At 43.3% G+C, this 25,003-nt stretch overlaps 1 protein-coding gene across 2 annotated transcripts in view; it reads left to right on the plus strand.

Moving 5' to 3' along the window:
* The window catches only part of MTAP (methylthioadenosine phosphorylase), a 76,223-nt gene that overhangs the window by 17,816 nt on the left and 33,404 nt on the right, over positions 1-25,003 (plus strand). For both annotated transcript variants that reach the window (XM_065406211.1, XM_065406210.1), the window contains exon 3: positions 21,234-21,292. In XM_065406211.1, the coding sequence (XP_065262283.1) occupies positions 21,234-21,292 (59 nt within the window). The remainder of the gene's footprint in view (positions 1-21,233; positions 21,293-25,003) is intronic.

Below are 25,003 nucleotides of genomic sequence, written 5' to 3' on the forward strand. Positions count from 1 at the left end.
ACCATCCGTGTGATATTTTCCTGTATGTTTACCATCTTATACCAGTACAGTTCATAAGACATATGATACGTGGCAATAACAGTTATTTTATGGAGAGGAACTTCTGTGGAAACCTAAATCCTGTATATCTTTTTCATGGGGTTCAGCACTACCTTGTAGGGTCCAAGATATGGAAGGAGAACCCCACCTCCAACCAAAATGGTGTTGGGGAAGACTTTGTGAGTGTAAGGGACACTGGGAGAATGGAGTATATGTGGACAGTGGCGATTGGCCATGGTGGGGAGGTAATAAGGTAAGGGAAAAGCTGAATTAGAGGTAGATATTTGAATTTCCAACCACCCTGTAAAATCTGCAAGAGTACTGGGGAGAGGATGAAGGGGACTTATTCACTTGCACCCCTCCATCTTCCCCACCCTGCTCCCAAAACTAAAACAAGAATCTCATATAGAACAGAGATCCTTTCACCTCTAAGACATTGTCTTGAATCCAGGCTAGAATAGCAAAAACAAAATAGTTGCCATCTGACATTTCCTCTGTATGATTAGCTGCTGGTTTTAGTAACGTTCTCAGTGGAAATTGTGCGTATTGGAAAATTACCATTGCAATTGACACCTTTTTATTGGCAGTCTCAGCATATAATTCTGGGGCTTTATTCACATGGAAGATTTAACTGTCCTCTTGACCTTGGAAAGGTCTCATCAGATCACAGTTTGGGGTACATTGGCAGGACAATGTGGGGAAGCTTATACTGTTGCTGTATTCATATGGCTCAGATCCTGCAGGATCCCTAAAACCTGTGCTCAGTCTCACTGAAATCAATGGGCTTCTGTGCAGGTGTGTCACTTGGCAAGATCAGGCCTGTGTGAGTAAATGGGGTGGACTTTAAAACTCTTAGTCTTGCACCTTCTACAAGCAATGAATCAACTTTTAAATTTAAGCATTAGGAAATGATAAGGAAGTATTCAGCCATTTTTTTTCTGAATTCTTTAGTCATAATAGAAATATGTACTGTATATGCATTGTAACACAGTAAAGTCGTGTTTTAAAAGGAGAAAACAAACGCTTTGACATTTCATTTTTATTACATAGGGCAACATATATAGGAGGAAACACGTTAGAACCAAAATTAAACTTGGGAGAAAAATCCTGAACATCGAAACTGATATACCTAAGAAACTTGTGGATTTTAAACTTAGAATTGGACAATTTATAAAAGCCCATTTTGCCCTTTGTTTTTTATTTTATTTTTTAAAATTTAACATGCTGTAGCATAAATCTAAAAGTGAGTTAGTGATAACTATAGTCGTGTTAGCGTGGCATATTAATATAGGCCCTGATCCTGCAAGGTGTTCCATGCAGGTGGACCTTTGCACCTGCAGAGAGCCCCATTGACATCAGTTGGGGTCCATGCCAGTGCCATAAACCACCAAAATGGAACAGTTTGCAGGATTGGCACCTTAGTTTAAGATTTGAGACCTTAGTCCTGTCACATGCAGCCGGTTGTAGGATTGGGACCATGAAATGGAAGGGTGAAAAATGAAATCATTGGGTGAAGTCCATTAACTTCAGACAAACTAGGAGCAGGCCCTAAATGACTTAGTTTTCATTAGTGGGTGAATACATTCCCCCCCCCCCCCTTGTTTTGACTTGTTAGATTTGTTTGTTTGTTCATGAGGCTGTTTAAAGAAGGCCTGGAAGTTTTGAGTTTATTTTACAATTTTGTGTAAAAGGTGAGGGGGTTTTGTTTGTTTGTTTTTATGTTTATTTTTTATATTGGCAAATAAGGGCTTGTCTACTCTGGAATGCTGTGAAGAAATACAGTAACTCCTCACTTAACGTCCTAGTTATGTTCTTGAAAAACTGCTACTTTAAGCAAAACGACGTTAAGCGAATCCATTTTCCCCTAAGAATTAATGTAAATGGGGGGGAGGGGGGCCTAGGTTCCAGGGAAATCTTTTTCGCCTGACGAAAGACATTATATACATATACAGTATAAGTTTTTTAAATAATTTTAAACAAACAATTTAATACTGTACTCACTGATGATTGTGAAGCTTGGTTGAGACAGGGGCGATGCGGGTGCTTGCCCTGCTCGGCCTGCCAGGCGTTCCAGCCCGGGAGCGGGATGGGGGCGTGGGGACTTGCCCCGTTCCACCCGCCTGGCGCTCCTGCTGGGGGTGGAGTGGGAACAAGGGGGCTTGCCCTGCTCCGCCCGCCCTACATTCCAGCCGGAGAGCAGGATCAGGGTGCGGGGGCTTGCCCACTCCCTGGCAGGAGTCCCGGGAGGGTGGAGCAGAGGGAGCAAAACAGCGTTATAAGGGAACATTGCAGGACTTTAAAGGAGTATGTTCTCTAATAGGTCAGCGACCTAATAACGAAACAACTTACGTTAAGTGTGGAGTTACTGTAGTGAAATAGTAGAATATCAGTCTGAGCAATTGAGAGGTAAAGGGATTTCTAATTGGACTGTTCAGAACTTTGTGGGTTTGTTAACATTTTCGTTTAGTTCTATCTCCTAATAAGCACATGGGTGAAAGGATACATTTGTTAAAGACTTAACACCATAACGATTCAGTTAATGTGTGAGAGTGCTCCCAGTATACCCCTGAGTCCTCCAACAGGCCTTCTAGCAAAACCAAGCAAAGAAACAACTTTAAAAAAAAAAAAAGTGTTCCAGCTTTTCAGATCCTAAAGAAGCAAAAAGAGCACAGTCCCGTGTTTTAAAGCTTCTTTGGCAACTCATCTTAATAATGTACTGCCAGAACAGAAGACCTCTCTGAAACTTTCGATGTTTCTTGCAAGCCCTGCCTTTTGGCTGCAACAGAACAAGTATCTTTTTACTGCTGTTTGTTTAGTGTAGGGAGCATGATGAGGAACAGCTTAGTAGGGTGTGTGTTAAAATGAGTTACCTGAGCCGTCTTCGTCCCCTTCCCTACCTCCGCACACTGGCCTACTGGATAGATTGCTTTCTACATTTAATAAACACTTCTTCATACCTAAGGGTAATGTGAGGTTCAGAAGGAACCTGGAAAATGTGACTATACAAAACACCATGAGTGTTTTTCAGTTCTCTGATTGTCTGGCATGATCCCACAAATGACTTGAAATATCTACTAATTGTGCTTGGTTTTAAAGAAAGGAATTTGCCATCAGTATCCCAGATCTGTTTCCCCTCTCATTGAGACTAAAATTGGGGGTGGAAAATATTCTGTGAGCGATTGGCACTGCCTTATCCCCATTAGCACCTAGTCCTCAAAGGTGTTGGGCACACCCACTGAAGTCAGAAGGAGTTGGGAGCACTATGGATTCATAGCATTGACCCTTGGTTAGCTGCAGCCAATATTTCTCCTTATCACTGGACTTCAAAACTACTATTACATTAAAACCTCTGTTCAGAGGACATTTCCTGAAGAACATGACTCAATTCTAAAGCTGTTTTTGCAAAGGCAATGTAAAATCTTCAACAGCAAGCAAATTTTAATGCTCTCCAATTATTCTTGTCAGTCGTGAGTGTGCTGGCATCGGTTCTTACTTCACAAGCAAGGCATCTTTTGTTCTGTAGATCAGCTTTTTGTTTTTATTGAAGCAAAAGTAGGTCATATGAGAGAGAATTAACCTCCCCTTCCACCTCCACTGAAGATGACACAGCGTTTGATTAATGAACTTGGAGAATATTTAAATGAAGGTATCATGGTCCAGTTCTTTAAAGAGCTCTATTTTAGAGGATTCTGCTCTTATTTTTACATTTTTTATATACAGTGCTATATCTTACTGATAGTGTGGAGTTAGGATTTTGGGGCATTTGTTGAAAATATACATACATTGTCCTTTTAATGTGTTTACCTGCTTGTTTTTTCACTCTGTGTGTGTGAACATCATGTTCTTGATCTTTCTCTTCTCCTTGCTGCATTCTCTGTGGATTTACAGTGGAGATGTTCCATTGTGAAAGCCTGATCCTGCAAACCTGTATAGAAGTAGTCCTTAATCATATGAGAATTTTCATTGAAGTCAAAGGGAGTACTCGCATATTTATGCAAGAAAAAAATGAAATCTTATGAGTACTCCCTTTGACTTCAGTGAGAATACTCATGGGATTAAGGAGCTTCTCAACCATTAGCATATATAGCAGGGGTTGGCAACCTATGGCACGCTGCTGCCTGCCGGAGTCCCGGCCGCCGGCCCCGCTCAGCCGGCAGCGGGCTGAGCGGGGCCGGTGGCCAGGACCCCAGCAGGCAGCAGTGTGCCATTAAAAATCCTGCCCGGCCTGGCCCGCTCTTCTCCGCCCCTCCCGCCGGCATTTGCACATGCTTTGCTGACCTCTGTCACTTCCGGCGGGAGGTTGTGTTTCCGGGTTAGCGTGTCCGGGAAGTGGCCCCGCTGGCGGGGGCAAGAAGAGGGACCCGGGCCCCACAGGAGTCGCAGCGCCTGCGAAGCCTGTAAGTGAGGAAGGGTCTTGGGTCCCAGCTGCGCCGTGCGCTCGCCTGCCCCAAGCACAGCCGACCCCGCTCCCTGGACTCAGGCAGGCTGCCCCGGGGTTGGAACCCCGGTGCCGGGATGAGCTCGGCTCTGTACTGGGGTTGGCCGCGTCCCACAGCCCGAACCCGAGCCCGGGGGCTGCGGCTCACCGCCTGCTGGACTCTGGGAACAGCTGGGTTGCGCCTCTTTTGTCACCCCAGGTCACTAGACCCCGCTCCCCTCCGGCATTGAGGGCAGAACCCAGGAGTCCGGAGCCCTAGTCTCCGTCTGCCCCCCACCCCCTCGAACAACTAGAGCCCAGCTGGAAACCTAGGAATCCAGAGTCCTCGCTCCCAGCACTCCTCCCCCGGGCGTCAGACACCAGCCCCTTCCCGGAGCCCAGGAGTCCCAACTCCCACCCCGCTCCCCGCCCTACCCCCCCTCACGCATCCCCACCCCTCTGCCCTGACCCCTGCACTCCCCACATCCCCCAGCCCCCTTCCCTGACCCCTGCACCCCCCCACGATCCCAGCCCAGACTTCAGCACCCCCAAACATACCCAGTGCCCCCATACCCCATGCCCTGACTCCTGCACCCCCTCACACACACCCCAGCACCCTGCCCTGACTCTTGCACCCCCCCCACGTACCCAGCCCCCCCCACACCCCATGCCCTGACTCTTGCACTCCCCACATCCCCACCCTCACCCTGAGCACCAAATGGGAGCTCCTGCACCACCACCACCCCCACACACATTCCCACCTGCACCCCTCGCACCAAATGGGAGCTGCCCAGGTAAGCACTTCACACCCAAAGCTTTTGCCCCAACCCTGAGCCCCCCTCCTTCATTCTAGCTCCTGGCCAGACCCTACACCCCAACCCCCAGCCTGCTCCTTAACCCCCAGCCCTGTGCTCAGTGCACTCCCACCCTCAGCTCAGTGCAGACAGAGAGGAAGAAAATGGGCTAAAACCAGGGAGAAGATCGGTACCCACTCTATGTGGGCAGGGCCAGGACTCCAGACAGGAGCCGCTCAGCCCACTGCTGGTCTGCAGTCCCGGCTGCCGGCCCCGCTCAGCCCGCTGCCGGTCTGGGGTTCTGGCTGCTGGCCCCTTGCCAGCCGGGGTCCCGGCCGCCGGTCCCACTCAGCGCCCGCTGCCGGCCTAGGTGAACGGAACTCCAGGTTGGCAGCGGACTGAGCGGGCTGGTGGCGTAAGATCAGCATTTTAATTTAATTGAAGCTTCTTAAATATTTTGAAAACCTTGTTTACTTTACATATGACAATAGTTTAGTTATATAATATAGACAGAGATCTTCTAAAAAACGTTAAAATGTATTACTGGCACGCGAAACCTTAAATTAGAGTGAATAAATGAAGACTCGTCACACCGCTTCTGAAAGGTTGCCGACCCCTTATATATAGTATACTCTCAATTATCTGATTAGTATGGGGGACATAGATTTTATTTGGATAACATGGAGTTTGGCTAATCAAGAGGGCAGGAGCCATTCAGAAGCAGGGTGGCCTCCCCTGCATCTGGGAACTCGTTCTCATCCTCCTTGCAGTCCTGGTTGGGGGTCTGTGCTCTACAGCCTTCTTGTCGCTTTGTGCCTGCCTGGATAGGTAGCCCTCTGCAGCTCCACTGTCACGGCCCTGCTCACTCACTCTCATGACAGTGGTGGTGTGGAGGGTTCCCCGTACTGTCACAGGAGCACTTCAGCAGTAGGATGGCTTCCCCTGCAGTCAGGGGCTTGTCCTTCTCCTCATAGTCCTGGCCGTTGTCTCTGCTCTATTATCTGATTCCCTTCCTTGTCCCCCACCATGAGATACACGAGATTGGATAATGCGGGGAGGTTCAGATAATAGGGTTTGGATGAACAGGAGTATACTATATTTAAATATAATTTTAAAAATACACATAATGACAGAAAACCATTAGTAACAGATTCACATTACGTAATGTGCTGTTTTATTCCTTGTTTCCTTCTCTGCTTTGGAACATTAGGTAACGTGTGTAGTAGGAAGAGAGCCTGAGACATAAGCCCTTGTATCACAGGCCTGGTATGAAGCAGGGCCTGCTCACAGAATCTGGCAAGAACGGGGCTAATATTGCAGAAAGACACATTCCTAAGAAGTGCTAAGCACAGAGTACTCACACAAACACATCCCGATATCAAGGATGGTACAGAAACATTCCCCAAGGGTAACAGGAACACACTGACCCCTCTTAAAAGATAAGGTCAGGATGACAGTACGTAATAGAGATGTTTTATTTGAACCAACATGTACAAGGTGATAACTAGCCACTAGTCAGGGGGCAGTAACTATGTCAAAGGGGCAGTACTAACTTGTTTGTATCAAGGTATAAAGATGTATCTCAGAGGGAGTATCTTTGTCCAGCCGAGGGGGGAATGGAAAGTCAGGCCATTCACTGAGCTGTGTCGATTGTCACGGGCATACCTGTCTTAGCATCCTTGTAGAGTCTGCCAGGTGCTATTACTGTATTTTGTCAACAGTAAACCTGGCGCCTTCGTACCTTATGGGTCTTGTGGTCATTGGGCAGTTCGCTTGAGGTCTGCTGTGCTGGCTATCTGCACAGAGCTGGGGCAGCACATGGGGAGAACACACACACAGCCTAACATCTAACCACAATGTGAATATGTAGGTAATGTTTTTCTGTCATTACATACGCTAATGCTTGAGACGCTTTCATTAGGTCTTTCATTGAAAGAGTATTTTATTAGATCTTTACTACAGATTGTTTTTTATAAAGTTTTGTTATTAACTCTTTACAACTAAAACTATATCCTGTTGCCACTGGGATAATTGCACACTGAAATAGCAATGTTACTGAGGCCTTGTCTACACTTAGGCTGGGTCTACACTACCAACTTACGTTGGTATAACTACAACACTCGGGTGTAAACAGGCTTCTCCCGTCGACATAGCTACTGCTTCTCAGGGACGTGGAGTACCTATGCCAATGGAAGCAGCTCTCTCATCGGCATAGGTAGTATCTTCTCTAAGCGCTACAGCAGCTGCACCGCTGCAGTGCTGTACGTGTAAACAAGTCCTTAGTGAGCAATATACTAGCAATGCTCCAATCTTCTGAAATAGGTTGAAATCTTGTCTCTAGGGAGCCTGCCCCTTGGGCTTTACAAACACTCACATCACCCCTTTCTCACCCACAATAGTTCATCCTGCAACTTGTTAATATTAAGCTGTCGTATGATGGTGTAAGAATGCTTGTCATTAGCAACAAAATGTTCATAGTTCTAGTTTTCTCTTCAGTTTTCCTTTTCCTCCTTGTGTTCCCCAGGACTACTGTTCCTATTATAGAATTGTAGGACTGGAAGGGACCTCGAGAGGTCATCTAGTCCAGTTCCCTGCACTCACGGCAGGACTAAGTATTATCTAGACCATCCCTGACAGGTATTTGTCTAACCTGCTCTTTAAAATCCCCAGTGATGGCGATTCCACAACCTCCCTAGGCAATTTATTCCAGTGTTTAACTACCCTGACAGGAAGTTTTTCCTAATGTCCAACCTAAACCTCCTTTGCTGCAATTTAAGCCCATAGCTTCTTGTCCTATCCTCAGAGGTTAATGAGAACAATTTTTCTGCCCCCCTCCCCCATAACAACCTTTTATGTACTTGAAAACTTATCATGTCTCCCCCTTAGTTTTCTTATGTTATGAGAAACAGGCGTTCTCCTGGCAAAACCTAAATGTGTTCTGTAGAATCCAGCACTGTGACAGCAGTCATTATTATTAAATGTGTATTTTGATGTTTTCTCACAAGAATATAGAAGGAAATTGTGCCATAGTGAAGGAAATTGAGAATTGGACTGATTGGCCTTGCAACTTTGAAATCTGACCTGCTGCACTACTGCTGTGCCATCGCATTTCCCCCATCAAGCCTCAGACTGCAAAGTATACCAAAATATGGTGGTGTGGAAAAATGTCTAATAGCATCTAGATTGAGACTGCCAAAATCACTGTATTTATAATTCCAGATACACTTGAATCTATACTTTGCAATGTGAAAGAGCTAATGCATCAATCTACTGTTCTGTTCTCTAATTTTTCTTCGGGTCTGAGGTAATAAGAGCTAATGTCAGTAGCTCTTATTAACTGTGGCTTTAAACACACACATTATTTTATTATCCTGTAGTGTTAGCTCTGAGCTATGTTATGGATGGTTTTAGGTTACACAGCAAATTTGCTGTGATACTTCATAATTGAAAAACATTAGTTGTGTAGTGAGTTGTGCTATGGAATGTTGTAAGAACAAAATCCCTTGGTAACTAGACAATAAGGGTTTTCTCTATCCTGATGCCTAAGGAAACTTTGGTCTCCCAAAGCCACATCTGGCTCAGAACAGCAAGTAAGCATTTGATAAGGGAAATAGCAAGACTAATGAGATGTTTCAAATGTCAGTAGGTTAAAATTAAATAGGGACTTTTTAAAAAATCAGGATATGATACTGTTCTAAAAATAAATCCTCTGGACAATTCCCTTGTTCTAAAAGCATTGTGATTCCATATCTGGCAGAATTTCAAGCATGATACATAGTCCAATAAAGTAGCACTTGAGACCACGTAATGAAAATAAAACAGCAGATATAAAATCAAATGACAGCTGAGATATTGTACTTAGCATTAAACTACAAACAGTGTTTCTATGGCAAGTATTAGACATCATAGCATTCCTAAAATTGCATGGATGGACATTTTTAAACACTTGGAAGATAGTTAATGAATTAGTACTTATGATCAAGAAAGAAGTAAAATTAAAAGATTTTGTAAATGTGTATTTTGGTTCTAAGACCCAGGGTAAGAATGGAATGACTGGCACTGAAGAAGGTGGCTTAAACTTTGGTGCACAGCTTCATTTCCACTAATTTAGGGCCTGGTTTTCAGACTCTCTAAGGAGTTGCCATTCTAATTTTTTGTCAACATGAGCTGCAGACGCTCAACATCTCTGAAAACCAGGCCCTAAACCTTTTGGTAAGGTAACAGGTTGGAGGATGGCAGAGCTAGTAGAAGTACCATAAACTTATTAGGGTATATGGCTCTAAGCAATGGTATTTCCCACTGATGGAGAGAATACCACTAGGGGGTAAGGATGGGAATAGGTAGGAGGGAGGGAGGGACTTTTCCATTTGATATACTGAGGCTTAGAGCTTGGTGAGAAATGGCTTTCCCCTCCCATGAAAATTTTCAAGATTACAACAACAAAATCCTGTTGTGTATCAGGATAAAACCCTAAAACTTTTCTAGTTTTTCATGGAAACTTGTGAGAGAGACAGGCACCCTGCCACCTCACAATAGCCTGCTGGTTAGGGCACTCAGCTGGGACATGTTGGACCCAGTTTCATCCCGGGTGGATGACCTACCCATGGGGCTGTGAAGTCAGATCTCTCTCTTTCTCTGGTTTGACCAGAGAAACTCCATCCTGGACCTGAGAAACCTTCCCAATTAAAATTTCATTGAAATCGACCCTTTCCACTCTAAAGTTTCGGTTTCAACAAATGGACATTTTCTGATGAAAACGGCCCTTTAGAACACTAACAAGTAGGCTGCTGCCTAGGGCCCTTTTCTTCTCCCTCCTCCCAGGCTTTTAGGATGTTAGATGCTGAGGTGTAGTCTCTTCACTTTTATCTAGAAAGTATGTTACCAGCATAAATGAAGGTAATGCACCATGAGCCCCTCTTAATGTCATTTTCAAAATTAGTTGGTGACATTTTGTGGCACTGATTCTGGGTATATAGAGCAAGGGAGATGGTTTGTAGGGCTGTCAAGCGATTAAAAAATTAATTGCGCTGTTAATAATAGAATATCATTTATTTAAATACTTTTGGCTGTTTTCTTCATTTTCAAATATATTGATTTCTATCACAACACAATGCAAAGTGTACAATGCTCACTTTATATTTATTTTTTATTACAAATATTTGCACTGTAAAAAGATTTTAAAAAATTGTATTTTTCAATTCACGTAATACAAGTACTGTAGTGCAATCTCTTTATCATGAAAGTTAAACTTACAAATGTAGATTTTTTTTTTTTGTTATATAACTGCACTCAAAAACAAAACAATGTAAAACTTTAGAGCCTACAAGTCCACTCAGTCCTACTTCAGCCAATTGCTCAGACAAACAAGTGTGTTTACATTTATGGGAGATAATGCTGCCTGCTTCTTGTTTACAATATCACCTAAAAGTGAAAACAGGTATTCGCATAGCACTGTTGTAGCTGGCATCGCAAGATATTTATGTGCCATATGCACTAAAGATTCATATGTCCCTTCATGCTTCAACCAGCATTCCAGAGGACATGCATCCATGCTGATGACAAGTTCTGCTTGATAACGATCCAAAGCAGAGCAGACTGACGCATGTTCATTTTCATCATCCGAGTCAGATGCCACCAGCAGAGGGTTGATTTTCTTTTTTGGTGATTCGGGGTCTGTAGTTTCCGCATCTGAGTGTTCTTTTAAAACTTCTGAAAGCATGCTTCACACCTCGTCCCTCTCAGAGATGGCACTTCAGAGTCTTAAACCTTGGGGCGAGTGCTGTAGCTATCTTTAGAAATCTCACATTGGTACCTTCTTTGCATTTTGTCAAATCTGCAGTGAAAGTGTTCTTAAAATGAACATGTGCTGGGTCATCATCCGAGACTGCTCTAACATGAAATATATGGCAGAATGTGGGTAGAACAGAACAGGGGACATACAATTCTTCCCCAAGGAGTTCAGTCACAAATTTAATTAACGCATTATTTTTTTAACGAGCATCATCAGCATGGAAGCATGTCCTCTGGAATGGTGGTGGAAGCATGAAGGGGCATATGAATGTTTAGCATATCTGACATGTAAATACCTTGCAATGCCGGTTACAAAAGTGCCATGTGAATGCCTGTTCTCACTTTCAGGTGACATTGTAAATAAGAAGTATCTCCTGTAAATGTAAACAAACTTGTTTTTCTTAAGTGATTGCCTGAACAAGGAGTAGGACTGAGTGGACTTGTAGGCTCTAAAAGTTTTACATTGTGTTGTTTTTGAGTGCAGTTTTGTAACAAAAAAAATCTACATTTGTAAGTTACACTTTCATGATCAAGAGATTGCACTTCAGTACTTCTATGAGGTGAATTGAAAAATACTATTTCTTTTATCATTTTTTCAGTGCAAATATTTGTAATAAAAAATAATATAAAGTTAGCACTGTACACTTCGTATTGTGTTGTAATAGAAATCAATATATTTGAAAATGTAGAAAAACATCCAAAATATTTAATAAATTTTAATTGGTATTCTATTGTTTAACAGTGCAATTAATCGCAATTACATTTTTTTTTAGTTAATTGCATGAGTTCACTGTGTTTAATCAACAGCCCTAATGGTTTGCACTTCAGTTGTGGGGAAGATTGCTATGAAAGTGGGGCGAAAAAACAGAGCAGTCAGATCTATATATATAAATAACTTTTTCTTGTGTAATGATGGTCTTCAAGATTCCCTGCCTTTTTTCACTGTTTAACCTCATGACCGCCATTGTGAAAAGCAATCCACCATAGCATAAGGAAATATGAAAATTACGTTTTGTAGTGGTGTAGGGTAACCAATGTCATGGTCAGAGTGGATGGAAGAGGAGAAGGAAGCTGCAGGTGACTTATCAACAGCAGAGGTTCCACAACCATGGTTGGTGAGTTTGTTGGCAGTGGTACACTGTAACAGGGTGGTCTGTCCTCTTTAAGGGGTAGTGGAACCTGGGGCCCGCCAACCCCTGTCCCAGTGCATGCGCCCCTTTAAGCAAACAGGTATTCAAGCGAGCAGCAGACTAGCTGAGAAATGGAGGCCAGATGTTGATCAGGTAGCTACCTCCTTAACATAAAACCCAGCTCTTAGGTGACTTCTAAGAAGATTTAAGAAGGAGAGTGCAGACAGCTGAATTACAGGGGAGCACTGAGTTAGGAAAGACGCTCTCTGGTATGGGAACCAGAACCAGGAGAGAAACTGGTGGATTGAGGAAGGCTGCCTGACTCACACAACAGCCCCAAGAAGGATAGTTGTGGGGCCCCAGAATCAAGAGGACAGAGTGTGTGAGTCCAAGGATTGTGGCAGGCTCTGTGGAACGGGGCTGGAACCCAGATACTGGTGGGGCGGGGGAAGCCTGCTTGAATCATGGCACAACCCCATGAAGGAGGGCTGTGGAATCCCTTAACGAAGAGAAAGGAGTTGTGAGTCCAGGGACCAGGGCAAGAGGAGATCTGTGGGAAAGACTCTCCAGAGTGGCACTTGCAGAGCTCCCTGGCTCAGAGGCAGCTGGAGGGAAACCAGGAATGTGAAGCCTTAGAACAATGATGAATTGGTACAGAAGCTGCCTGATGCCCAGGTAAAGTCCTTCCAGCCAAGACTCTCCCACCTTTCTAGCCCTCCCCTCTAAGCTTCCCCTGCACTCTTTTTTTTCCCCCCACCCAGTCCCCTGTTGTATTACTGCAGATGGAATAAACGAGATAAAGGTGTTAACATAACGCAGTCGCTATCTCACATTAAACAAGGTTCGGGGATTGGTATACAGACACTTCAGTCTGCTTAACACCATGGAAAACACACTTAAATTTTATTTTAACTTTTTATTAAAGATCTAGAAAAGAAGGAAAACAGTTAAAGCATTGGAAATTTAAAGTATTAAATAATGCTTTTATTTTAACATTTTTTGTTCCCTTTTCCTTTAGTGGGAGAGAATTTTAGAAGGAAAAATCAGCTTATTTGACAGTTATTAGATGGTATCAAAGATGGTGGTAATTGTCCTTTTTGGGAAAGAAAATCATAGGACTGGAAGGGACCTCGAGAGGAAGGGACATCTAGTCCAGTCCCCTGCACTCATGGCAGGACTAAGTATCAGCTAGACCATCCCTGACAGGTGTTTGTCCAACCTGCTCTTAAAAATCTCCAATGATGGAGATTCCACAACCTTCCTAGGCAGTTTATTCCAGTGTTTAACCAACCTAACAGTTAGGAAGTTTTTCCTAATGTCTAACTTAAACCTCCCTTGCTGCAATTTAAGCCCATTGCTTTATCCTAAGAGGTTAAAAATAACAATTTTTCTTCCTCATCCTTGTAACAACCTTTTATATACTTGAAAACTGTTATCGTGTCCCCTCTCAGTCATCTCTTTTCCAGACTAAATTAAATTAATTAAGATGAGCTGGTGCTGTTACTGCTGCTGTTAAAGTCTGATTCCATTTCACCCCAAGTGATGGTTGGGATTCAGCTGGAGCTGGAGAGGTGGCAGTGTTATCTGGGTCCCTCTCTCTTTAGCTCGGTCTTGTTAGGACACCTTTCAGGATCTGGTTAACGAAGGCCCGGGGTCGCAGAGAATGGTGGGCGGGGCAGCCATGATGGTGAAGTTTGCTTCAGTGGCGTCCGTCTGTACTTTCCATCCATTCTTCCCCACAATCTCTTTCCTTAAGGACCCAAAAAGGAAGTGATGGGTGAAGTAGCCCCGCCCTTCATTATTTTGTTCTCCAATCAGGCCTAATATCTTATGTACTAATTTTGGTTCATTAATTTTTGGTTTTACATCTTCTGTTTGTATCAAGCATGATTTTAACATACCCCTCGAATTATATTAATATGGCATTTTGTTTGTTTTGACTAAATTTAGTCTCTCTGGTTCTCTTGCACTTGTTTATAATGTTTATTATTAAAAACAACTTTACCTGCTTTCATCAACATTTGTTGTTATAGGTCAGTGGTTTTCAACCTGTGGTCCACGGACACCTGGGGGTCCGCAGACTATGTCTAAGACTTCCAAAGGTCTATGCACCTACATTTGAAAATTTTGGGGGGTCTGCAAATGAAAAAGATTGAAAACCACTGTTTTAGGTTATTGTAACATCTTATATACTTTCATATACTTTTCCCAGTTGATATACAATTAGGGTAAATTTTGTAGGCCTAATTGTTACAACAGCCCTCCCTGCCCTTTATTTCATACTCCCACCCCCACCAAAGCACTCCTTCATAAGAGTGGCCATACTGGGTCAGACCAAAGGCTGGAACACCATCCCTGCCCATCCTGGCTAATAGCCATTGATGGACCTATTCTCTATGAATTTATCTAGTTCTTTTTTGAACCCTGTCATAGTCTTGGCCTTCACAATATCCTCTGGCAAAGAGTTCCACAGGTTGACTGTGCGTTATATGAAAAAATACTTCCTTTTGTTTGTTTTAAACCTCCTGCCTATTAATTTCATTTGGTGACCCCTAGTTCTTGTGTTATGAGAAGGAGTAAATAACACTTCCTTATTTACTTTCTCCACACCAGTCATGATTTTATAGACCTCTATCATATCCCCCCTTAGTCGCCTCTTTTCCAAGCTGAAAAGTCCCAATCTTATTAATCTCGCCTCATATGGAAGTTGTTCCATACCCCTGATAATTTTTGTTGCCCTTTTCTGAACCTTTTCCAATTTCAATATATCTTTTTTGAGATGGGGCGACCACATCTGCACGCAGTGTTCTAGATGGGGATGTACCATGGATTTATATAGAGGCAATATGATATTTTCTGTCTTATTATCTATCCCTTAATGATTCCCAGCATTCCGTTCGCTTTTTTGACTGCCATTGCACATTGAGTGGATGTTTTCAAAGAACTATCCACAATGACTCCAAGATCTCTTTCTTGAGTGGTAACAGCTAATTTAGACCCCATCATTTTATACGTATAGTTGGGATTATGTTTTCCTATGTGCATTACTTTGCATTTATCAACATTGAATTTCATCTTCCATTTTGTTGCCCAGTCACCTAGTTTTGAGAGATCCTTTTGTAGCTCTTCGCAGTCTGTCTGGGACTTAACTACCTTGAGAAGTTTTGTATCATCTGCAGATTTTGCCACCTCACTGTTTACCCCTTTTTCCAGATCATTTATGAATATATTGATTAGGACTGGGCCCAGTACAGATCCCTGGGGGACACCACTATTTACCTCTCTCCATTCTAAAAACTGACCATTTACTCCTACCCTTTGTTTCCTCTCTTTTAACCAGTTACCAATCCATGAGAGAACCTTCCCTCTTATCCCATGGCAGCTTACTTTGCTTAAAAGCCTTTGGTGAGGGACCTTGTCAAAGGCTTTCTGATAATCTAGGTACACTATATCCACTGGATCCCGCTTGTCCACATGCTTGTTGACCCCCTTCAAAGAATTCTAGTAGATTGGTGAGGCATGATTTCCCTTTACAAAAACCATGTTGACTCTTCCCCAATAAATTATGTTCATCTATGTGTCTGACAATTTTGTTCTTTACTATAGTTTCAACAAGTTTGCCCGGTACTGAAGTCAGGCTTACTGGCCTGTAATTGCTGGGATCACCTCTGGAGCCCTTTTTAAAAATTGGCGTCACATTAGCTATCCTCCAGTCATTTGGTACAGAAGCTGATTTAAATGATAGGTTACAGATTACAGTTAATAGTTCTGCAATTTCACATTTGAGTTCCTTCAGAACTCAAGGGTAAACACTATCTGGTCCTGGGGACATATTACTGTTTAGTTTATCAATTTGTTCCAAAACCTCCTCTGACACCTCCATCTGGGACAGTTCCTCAGATTTGTCACCTAAAAAGAATGGCTCAGATTTGGGAATTTCCCTCACATCCTCAGCCATGAAGACTGATGCAAAGATTTCATTTAGTTTCTCTGCAATGACCTTATCATCCTTGAGTGCTTCTTTAGCATCTCGATCGCCCAGTAGCCCCACTGGTTGTTTAGCAAGCTTCCTGCTTCTGATGTACTTAAAAAAAAAAAAAAAATTGCTATTACTTTTTGAGTCTTTGACTAGCTGTACTTCAAATTCTTTTTTGGCCTTCCTAATTATATTTTTACACTTCATTTGCAAGAGTTTATGCTCCTTTTTATTTTCCTCACTAGGATTTAACTTCCACTTTTTAAAGGATGCCTTTTTGCCTCTCACTGCTTCTTTTACTTTGTTGTTTAGCCACAGTGGAACTTTTTTAGTTCTCTTACAATGTTTTTTAATTTGGGGTATACGTTTAAGTTGAGCTTCTATAATGGTGTCTTTAAAAAGTTTCCAGGCAGCTTACAGGGATTTCACTTTTTTGCGCTGTACCTTTTAATTTATGTTTAACTAACTTCCTCATTTTTGTCTAGTCCCCTTGAAATTAAATGCTACAGTGTTGGGCTGCTGTGGTGTTTTCCTCACCACAGGGATGTTAAATTTAATTATATTATGGTCACTATTACCAAGCCGTCCAGCTATATTCACCTCTTGGACCAGATCCCATGATCCACTTAGTACTAAATCAAGAATTGCCTCTCCTCTGGTGGGTTCCAGGACTAGCTGCTCCAAGAAGCAGTCAATTAAGGTGTCAAGAGACTTTCTCTCTACATCCCATCCTAAGGTGACATGTACCCAGTCAATATGGGGATAGTTAAAATCTCCCATTATTACTGAGTTGTTGTTTTTTTTAATTTTAATAGCCTCTCTAATCTCCCTAAGCATATCACAGTCACTATCACCATCCTGGTCAGGTGGTCGGTAATATATCCCTACTGCTCAGGGGTGGGCAAACTATGGCCCGCAGGCCGCGGCCGGCCTCGAGCTCATGCTGGGGAGCGGGGTTGGGGGCCGCTCTGCATGGCTACCGGAAGCAGTGGCATGTCCCCCCTTCGGCTCCTACGCATAGGGGCAGCCAGGGGGCTCTGCTCCGCACACTGCCCCTGCCCCAAGCGCCGTCCCTGCAGCTCCCATTGGAGCTACAGGGACGGTGCCTGCGGATGGGACAGTATGCAGCAGAGCCGCCTGGCCAGCCGGAGGGGAGACATGCCACTGGTTCCGGGAGCTGCTTGAGGTATGTGCCAGCCGGAGCCTGAACCCGAGCCACCCTGCTCCGCCACAACCCCCTGCCCCAGCCCTGATCCCACCTCCTGCCCGCCGAACCCCTCGGTCCCAGCCCGGAGCACCCTTCTGCTCCCAAACCCCCCACCCCAGAGCCTGCACCCCCAGCCGGAGCCCGAACCTCCCCACCCCGAACCTTCCACACACACCCTGAACTCCTCATTTCTGGCCCCACCCCAAAGCCCACACCCCCAGCCAGAGCCCTCACTCCCTCCCGAAACCCAACCCCAATTTTGTTAACATTCATGGCCCGCCATACAATTTCTATACCCAAATGTGGCCCTTGGGCCAAAAAGTTTGCCCATCCCTGCTACTGCTATATTCTTATTATTAGGGCATGGAATTACTATCCATAGAGATTCATTTAAGTTTGGTTCATTTAATACTTTTACTTTATTTGATTCTACGCTGTCTTTCACATATGCCACTCCCCCACCAGCACAATCTGTTCTGTCCTTCCGCTATATTTTGTACCTGGTATTACTGTGTCCCATTGATCATCCTCATTCCACCAAGTTTCTGTGATGCCTATTATATCAATATCCTCATTTAATATGAGGCACTCTAGTTCACCCATCTTATTATTTAGCATTTGTATATAAGCACTTTAAAAACTTGTCACTTTTTAGCTGTCTGCCATTACACGATGTAATTGAATGGGACTTTTTGTCATTTGACTGTTTCTCATCCTATCCTACCTGTATTTTATCATTTTCCATCCTCTCCTCCTTTCTAGGACATAGAGAATCTCCATTAGTAGATCCTCCCCTAAGGGATGTCGCTGTCCAAACCACGTGCTCCTCCGCACCTGTCGGCTTTCCCCCAACCCTTAAAATTAAAAAGGTCAAAGAGCAGTTTTTAAACTAAGAGCAAGCAATCTGGTTCCATTTTGGTTTAGGTGGAGCCCATCCTTCCTGTATAGGCTCCTCCTTTCCCAAAAGTTTCCCCAGTTCCTAATACTGTAAATGTAAACCCCCTTCTGCCTACACCATTGTCTCATCCATGCATTGAGACCCTGCAGTTCTGCCTGTCTAACTGGACCTGCGCGTGGAACTGGAAGCATTCCAGAGAATGCTACCATGGAGGTCCTGGACTTCAATCTCTTACCTAGCAACCTAAATCTGGCCTCCAGGACCTCTCTCCTATCCTTCCCTATGTCATTGGTACCTACATGTACCACGGCCACCAGCTCCTCCCAGGCACTACACATAAATCTATCTAGATGTCTCGAGAGATCTGCAACCTTTTCACCAGGCAGGCAAGTCACCATGCGGTTCTCCCGGTCATCGCAAATCCATCGATCTGTTTCTAATGATCAAATTGCCCATTATTAATGCCTGTCTCTTCCTAATAACTGGAGTTCCGTCCCCCGGAGAGCTATCCTCAGGGTGAAATGATACCACAACATCATCTGGAAGGAGGGTTCCAACTATGGGATTGTTTCCCTCTGCTCTCCAGTTGGATGTTCTCCTTCCCTGAGACTTTCATCCTCCTCAACAGCAGAGAGTCTGTCAGACCGGTGGTGGGACCATACTACTGTGTCCTGGAAAGTTTCATCTAGGTACCTCTCTGTCTACTTTAGTTCCTCCAATTCAACCACTCTGATCTCCAAAAGCCCGTACACGGTCTCTAAGGGCCAGGAGCTCCTTGTACTGAATGCACACATACACCACCTGCCCATAGGGCAGGTAATCATACATGCTGCATTGGGTGCAATAAACTGGATAGTCCCTACTCTGTTGCTGGACTTCTGCCTGCATTATCTTTTTACTCCTAAAGCTCATTCCTTTGTCGTTGTTTTGTTTTTATCAGGGGGGTGTCTTTGGCTTTAAGTTTAAAAAATGTTAAGCGTATCTAGTCCCCTCTCACACTCCACCTCTAAACTCCCTCGCAAAAACTCCCCTGTTAGCCGCTCCTGTTCCCTAGCTCCTTTGGTCGCTTAGGAGTAGGCTTTTTAAAGCCCTGGTCTTCCTGAGTAGCCCTGCCCCCTGGTTAAGGGTTGATGGGTGCTAAAGGGCTTAGGGATCAAAGCCTCGTTAAGAAGGTCTCAGCCTCAGCTCACGGTCCCCCAAACAAACAGACCACACAGTCAAGCAGCAAGCACGCCACAAACACACATACCACAAACAACAAACTTACCCCAAGGGTCATGTAATCTCTCCTCCTTCACCTGGAGAACTCCCTCGCAAAACTCCCCTGTTAGCCGCTTCTGTTAGCTTCCCTTTATTTACACACATGCCACACCACGTCACACCCCTCCCTGCCTATTATTTTCTCTCTCCACTCCACCAGAGCCCCCCGTCCACTCCAGCCAGAATCCATACCCTTAGTCTAACCTCCTTAGACATGGGTAGGAAACTGTTTTCCTGTCTCATGATATTTTCGTGATTTAATTTTTTTTTCATGTTCTGCATCAGGACAAAACTGAGATCTCTTGCAGTTTTTAACAAAAAACAAACCCCCAAAAATAACACAACAGAGAGAGATCCCTGACCTCAGAATACACCCATAGCCTGGTGGTCAGGGTACTTGCCTAAATCAGGCAGGCCAGAGACTTGAACCTGGGTCACTCATAGCCTAGATGAGTGCCTTGACCACCATGCTATCGTGAGGTGGGTCTATTTCTGCTTTTGACTAGAAGTGCCATTCTGGGCCTGAGAAAGCCAACAGGTTCCCACAGAATTTTGGTTTCAGTGAATCGGCATTTTCCAACAATAAAGTATTTTAATGAAAAATTCCTGGCCAGCTCTAAACTTCATGTCCTGTAGCCCTTCCACGCAGGTCCCTTCTCTTCTTATTTTTCCCAGGCAGATCTCCACCAGCCAAATTCAAAACTTGTTTTACAATGAGTCTGTAAATACTTAACTTAAGACTATTAAGACCTAAAGTAAATGTGATACTTCAAACACCTTTTCTTCTAAGAAGGTTGTATATGAACCAGTAACATTTGGGAGCCACTGATCTACAGTATTTCAACACTGCATGAAAGGGAGCTTACGGATTCATCTAGTCGAACTCCGTGTGCTGTGGTAGGGTTAAGTATACCTAGACCATCCCTGATAGATGTTTGTCTAACCTGTTCTTATGCAACATGTTTGAACAGCGGTGTGAAATATGTGGTTGCACTTCAAATGTTAGTGATGGTATTAATAAATTGAAACCATGTGATTGCAAAACGTCCTTCCAGTTCTAGTTTTTAGTAATCTGTTTTAGTAATCCGTCACATCTGTGTTTATTTTTAATCATGTATCAAATTAACAAGTTTCCTGTGAACTCATCTGCTAATATCTTTTAAAATGTAAATGATCAATTAACAAAATAATTAGTATTTTCAATTAAGGGGTGACACCTGTTTTACATAGAATGCTATGAAAAAACAAAATTAGCATGGATGCAATTACTTTTAAAGGTAACCTTAGTGTATTTGTTTTTTTAATGTTTATCATAGAAATTGAGGGCTGAAAGGGACTTTACGGATTCATCTAGTCCAACTCCCTGTGCTGTCGCAGGGTTAAGTATACCTAGACCATCCCTGATAGATGTTTGTTAACCTGTTCTTATGTAACATGTTTGAACAGCAGTGTGAAATATATGGTTGAACTTCAGATGTTAGTGACAGTATTAATACACTGAAACCATGTGATTGCAAAACATGTCCTTCCAGTTCTAGTTTTTAGTAATCTGTTTTAGTAATCTGTCGCATTAAATTGCAATTATTTATGAGTTGAAGAAAAGGAGAAGCTACAGCAGTAAACTTTTATTTCTTTTCATAGTGATATTGATCATGCATAAATATCAATAAATGTTTCTGATCTCGTTGGCATGTTGTGACTGTTTCTTCTTTGTTTTTGCAGCCCTCAGATGCTTTGATATTGGGAAAGATAAAAAATGTTGACTGTGTGCTTCTAGCAAGGTAAAGATCTCTTCAAAGGATTTTTGTGTTACTCATGTCTTAAATAAAGTGGTTTGTCTTAGACGTTTCCTTTTTCTGTCTGTGTCAGATGGACTAACTGCTTCTTATGACTAACAAATTTAGGTCTGATCCTGCAAATGGCAAAACTTCCATTGACTTCAGTTGGGAGAAGAATCGGGAGCTTAAAGTTGGTCTATATGACATAATTTTGTCCTTTATAGAGCAGTTCAGGCATCTGGAACTCTTGTCAAACACTATCCATTCACAAACCCTAGCTCAATTTCAGCCTCCACTGGTTCAACAGAACTTTGTCACAGTGCTGTTATATACTAGGACTTTATGTAGGAGGTACAGCTGTTCTGATTCAACTAGTCCTTCCAGGCATAATTGATCCTACAATGATCCAGTCCACCTTTCAGTGACAAATACGAGCATTGTACTCCTTCAGATTTAAAATGAAAGCAGATGCAGTAGAAGGATCTGCTTTGTGGTGTTGTCCAATAGAGAGAAAATACAGTAAAAATGTATTGTGCCTTTCACTTGTAGCAAAAAAAGTTGATAACCACCTGTTCAGACTCTCAAATCATTCTGGGGTCCTTTGTAAGGCTGAAGAGTGGTCTAGAGGTGGTGGGGGTGGAAATTTGAGGAAATTTTATCCAGCCACATTTGAGTTTAGTAAGGACTCTTCCTAGGTTTTTTGGAATTTTTTAAATCTAATTACAGCTAGTCATGGAGACGACAAACCTGGGTGAAGGTTGAAACTTTGCATGTAAATGGTTCTTAACAAGTTGTGCCATTGCTACTTTTTGTGGGGCATGTGGTTATTTTTTTGATGTTGAAAGGGAAAAATCACTCCTGTGCATGTTTAATGAGCATCTAAACAGTTCCTATAGCTTCATGAAGCATTTCCCCCTGCAATTTGTGATGTTTTACAAAGGATGTTTGGGGTACCGCACATGTTCTGGCCTGCCTGACAAGAAAGAGTGCAGCTGCTAGAGCAGGGGTGGGCAAACTTTTTGGCCCGAGGGCCACATTGCGGTTGCAAAACTGTATGGAGGGCCGGGTAGGGAAGGCTGTGCCTCCCCAAACAGCCTGACCCCCGCTCCCTATCCGACCCCTCCCACTTTCCACCCCTGATTGCTCCCCTCAGAACCCCCTGCCCATCCAACCCCCCCTGTTCCTTGTCCCCTGACTGCCCCCTCCCAAGAACCCCCGCCCCTAACCGGCCCCCCTCAGAATCTCCCACCCCCTATTCAAACCCCCCCCCCATCCCCTGACTGCCCCGACCCGATCCACACCCCGCCCCCTGAAACTTCCACGTCTATCCAACCATCCCCTGCTCCCTGTCCCCTGAATGCCGCCCTGCCGGTTATCCAACCTCCCTGCACCTTTACCATGCCGCTCAGAGCGGCAGGACTGGCAGCCACGCTGCCTGGCCGGAGCCAGCCACGCCACCACACTGCCCAAAGCGCTGGCGGCGCAGCAAGCTGAGTCTGTGGGGGGATAGCAGGGGAGGGGCTGGTGGCTAGCCTCCCCAGCCGGGAGCTCAGGGGCCGGGCAGGACGGTCCCGCAGGCCAGATATGGCCCGCGGGCCGTAGTTTGCCCACCTCTGTGCTAGAGACATTTGCTTGAAGGAAAATGTAAATGTATCACTGTGGTTTCATCCCACACCTCAGCAAAATCATCCCGTCTAATCCTGTCCGCATAAAAAAAGAAAAGAAAATCCAGCCTTAAAGATGACTTGCAAAAGTGAGGGCTAGGAAGAAGGGGCTTGTTACCTTTTTTCCCCAAAAAAATTGTCAGACTTTTTTCTGTTTCCTTTTTAAGTTAGAAATCTAGATATTGTCAACTCTGAAAGACACTCTGGCATCTGTAGAACTAGTGCAGTTATGCCATCACAAGGAACTGAAGGCCGAGCAGGTATGAGAGGAAAGGATTTTTAGCCAGACTATTGGAATTTTGTTTGTTTGTCTGTTGTTTTTTTTTCCTGTTGTTAATGCCTATTTAGCTCCAGTGAATGCTTGGTTGAAAAGATTACTTTGTTAAAGAGATAGGGAGAGCTGGGATGTGTATGCGTGTGCTGAAACTTTAGTGAGAGAGAGAGAGCTCACATATACGTCTTTGAGACCTCCAAGAGATCCTCCAGCAAATCTAAATAAAATCGGATTTTGCATTCTGGATACAGCCAAGGTTTAATTTTTTGTAGGGCTGTCAAGCGATTAAACAAAATCATGATTAATTGCACACTTTAAAGAATTAAATGCGTTGTTAAACAATAATAGACTACCATTTATTTAAATACTTTGGGTGTTTTTTACATTTTCAAATATATTTATTTCAATTATAACACAGAATACAAAGTGTACAGTGCTTACTTTGTATTTATTTTTACTACAAATATTTGCACTGTAAAAACAAATGAAATAGTATTTTTCAATTCACCTAATACAAGTACTGTAACGCAATCACTTTATCATGAAAGTTGAACTTACAAATGTAGAATTGTATACAAAAAATAACTGCATTCAAAAATAAAACTAAAACTTTAGAGCCTACAAGTCCAATCAGTCCTACTTCTTGTTCAGCCAATCGCTCAGACAAACGTCTGTTTACATTTGTAGAAGATAATGCTGCCTGCTTCTTGTTTACAATGTCTCCAAAAAGTGAGAACAGGCATTCGCATGGCTTTGTTGTAGCGAGCGTCGCAAGATTTTTATATGCCAGATGCACTAAAGATTCATATGTCCCTTGATGCTTCAACCACCATTCCAGAGGACATGTGTCCATGCTGATGACAGGTTCTGCTCAATAATGATCCAGAGCAGTGCGGAGTGACACATGTTCACTTTCATCAGCTGAGTTAGATGCCACCAACAGAAGGTTGATTTTCATTTTTGGTGGTTTGGGTTCTGTAGTTTCCACATCAGAGTGTTGCTCTTTTAAGACTTCTGAAAACATGCTCCATACTTCATCCCGCTCAGATTTTGGAAGGCACTTCAGATTCTTAAACCTTGGGTCAAGTGCTGTAGCTATCTTTTTTGAAATTTCATATTGGTATCTTCTTTGCATTTTGTCATATTTGCAGTGAAAGTGTTCTTAAAATGAACAACATGTGCTGGGTCATATCCGAGACGGCTATAACATGAAATATATGCAGAATGCAGGTAAAACAGAGCCGGAGACGTACAATTCTCCCCCAAGGAGTTCAGTCACAAATTTAATTAACACATTATATTTTTAACGAGCATCATCAGCATGGAAGAATGTCCTCTAGAACAATGGCCAAAGCATGAAGAGGCATATGAATCTTTAGCGCATCTGACATGTAAATATCTTGCAACGCCAGCTACACCAATGCCATGCGAATGGCAGTTCTCACTTTTTGGTGACATTGTAATTAAGAAGTGGACAGCATTATCTCCCGTAAATGTAAACAAACTTGTTTGTCTTAACAATTGGCTGAACAAAAAGTAGGATTGAGTAGACTTGTAGGCTCTAAAGTTTTACATTGTTTTGTTTTTGAGTGCAGTTATATAACAAAAAAACCTACATTTGTGAGTTTCACTTTTGTGATAAAGAGATTGCACTACAGTACTTGTATGAGGTGAATTGAAAAATACTATTTCTTTTGTTTATCATTTTTACAGTGCAAATATTTGTAATCAAAAATAATATAAAGTGAGCAGTGTACACTTTATATTCTGTCTTGT

Source organism: Emys orbicularis, chromosome 6 (assembly GCF_028017835.1).
Source record: "Emys orbicularis isolate rEmyOrb1 chromosome 6, rEmyOrb1.hap1, whole genome shotgun sequence".
NCBI classification, from domain to species: Eukaryota; Metazoa; Chordata; order Testudines; family Emydidae; genus Emys; species Emys orbicularis.